The sequence below is a fragment of the Candida orthopsilosis genome, assembly GCF_000315875.1.
Source record: "Candida orthopsilosis Co 90-125, chromosome 1 draft sequence".
Classification (NCBI taxonomy): Eukaryota; Fungi; Ascomycota; class Pichiomycetes; order Serinales; family Debaryomycetaceae; genus Lodderomyces; species Lodderomyces orthopsilosis.
In genome coordinates, this window is record NC_018292.1 from 2,737,517 (window position 1) to 2,739,474 (window position 1,958).

Consider the following 1,958-nt stretch of genomic DNA (forward strand, 5'->3'; position numbering starts at 1 on the left):
CCCAACTCCAATCAATGATATCATGCTGAAGTTTCTTCTCAACTCTGGGGCATAACCTGTATCGGCCAGGAACTCCAAATTAGCCTGGGCTTCTTTCAAGGCTTTAGCCGCTTCCTTTTCGTTTGCAATTGCAATGTTATCCAAACTTCTAACATTAGCGGGCAGGTTGACTCTATTTGATATGACGTCGTTGACAAACTCCCCTTCTCCAATGCTATGGCTATCCCATGAAGATTCTGGTTTGTTGAATGAATTTGTCATTTTTGAATTCTATTGCTTAATTGAGATCGTACGAGTAATAATAATGGTATAGTTGGGGCAATATCACTCTTAAATATGTAGATCAGGACATGTGCCGCCTTCATATCTTCGTGATTTGTGCATTAGTATATGAAAGCAGAGGCATCGTGTGGGGAATATGTCCAGTCAAAATTGCAGAGTAATGAAAGCATAGGTGAACCTTGCACAGAAACTCTCTCAGAAACGTTTGAGAGTTAGTCGCATATTTTCATATAGAGTGTTATTTCTTCCTTCTTGTTTATTCTATAATGAATCTCTCAAGATGAGGAGAAGTGACGTTGACCTTCATTTTGTGCTGAGAATCGTCAATGGCGGAGGAAGGATATTTTAGTGCGGATAATAAGAATTTTGAATTTTGTGTCATTATTATGAGATCTTTACAACTTCTCCGAAATCTAACAACAAATCAATTATTCATTCTTAGATACGTACCTCGAGAATGTAGAAACATTCTGTAGGTTAGCTTGATTAGTGGTCATACCGTCACAAATTTTGAGACTCGCACCGGAACTACTACTCAAATGAGGGCCGTCCTGAGTTATACTGATAGATACAATGATTACTTTCCCCACTAAATTACTAATAATAATTCGTAAATTATAAACGAATTCATCGTTGGTCAATACTTATACGCAAATCTGGTTAAAAACACCCCCAACATACTCCGCCCAACACCGAAATGCTGAAATATTAATTTCGGCGGGGATTATTGTTAGAAACTTGTATAAAAAAATCGCATTTGCCACAACTCATTAAAATTTCCCCACATTTAATTACTTCTCATTTTGGAATATGGAACCACTCTCATGACCCAGAGAGCTAATGACACGCACGACTTTTCATGCCACACCTTGTAATCAAATCGATTAGGGTAATATAGATCTTACAAACGTTTCCAGTGATATCAATATTTTCGAAAATAGATGAATGGATAAAATTACGATTACAGAAACGGCGTGGTGTAGGCAGGTGTTTACTTCAGATCCAGAATTAAATTCTAATGAATTGGAATTGTTCATTAGTTAGGCCATTTTTAAACCTTTTAGTCCGAATTAAATAACCATACCATGTAATAAATCGACTATACATAAGGGGAGAATTTGTCAATGTAGAAACTATTGCACGCTAAGTGCGGTTCTTTAAGAGTGGAAACCCAAAGGTGCATCATGAATGTCGGAACCAAATGCCTCTCAGCGATACAGCTTTAGGGTGGCTCCTTCATTGTTGTCTTGGACTTCTATTGAAAACTTTTTAACCAGGGAATTGCTTTCAAAAGATATAACTTCTATACACTGTACAAAATACCTTCCCTCAACCCTTGCTGTGAGGATGAGACATTAACACTTCTATTCTTGACACTTGATTCGATAATTCATTCGTCAAGTCATCCTTATATCTCTCCCTCTCTTCTATGTCAATAAATTCCTTCCGGCCACGTATAATCCAATCACAAAAGAAAATCACAAACACAACACCAAACACGGCTGAAGAATAATTCATATTTCCTGCATCAACGGGCATCACTGATGGGAAATTATAAAATATCGTCGTAAATATAGCCCAAACAACAAGCACAATGTTGCAAAATAAACCTATTCCAAATTTGTTCAACCAAAATGGACCATGCTGTATCTGGTTTCTCTTGAAAATTAAGCATA

At 37.0% G+C, this 1,958-nt stretch overlaps 1 protein-coding gene across 1 annotated transcript; it reads right to left on the reverse strand. All coding sequences in view use genetic code 12, as the record gives it.

Annotated features, from left to right (window-relative positions):
* Nucleotides 1–1,611: 1,611 nt before the first annotated feature.
* CORT_0A12540 (Hnm1 protein) lies at nucleotides 1,612–1,958 on the reverse strand (the record flags this gene model as incomplete). The annotated part of the gene is made up of 1 exon (XM_003867029.2): nucleotides 1,612–1,958. A coding segment is annotated over one exon (347 nt), but the record flags the coding sequence as incomplete, so codon positions are not given.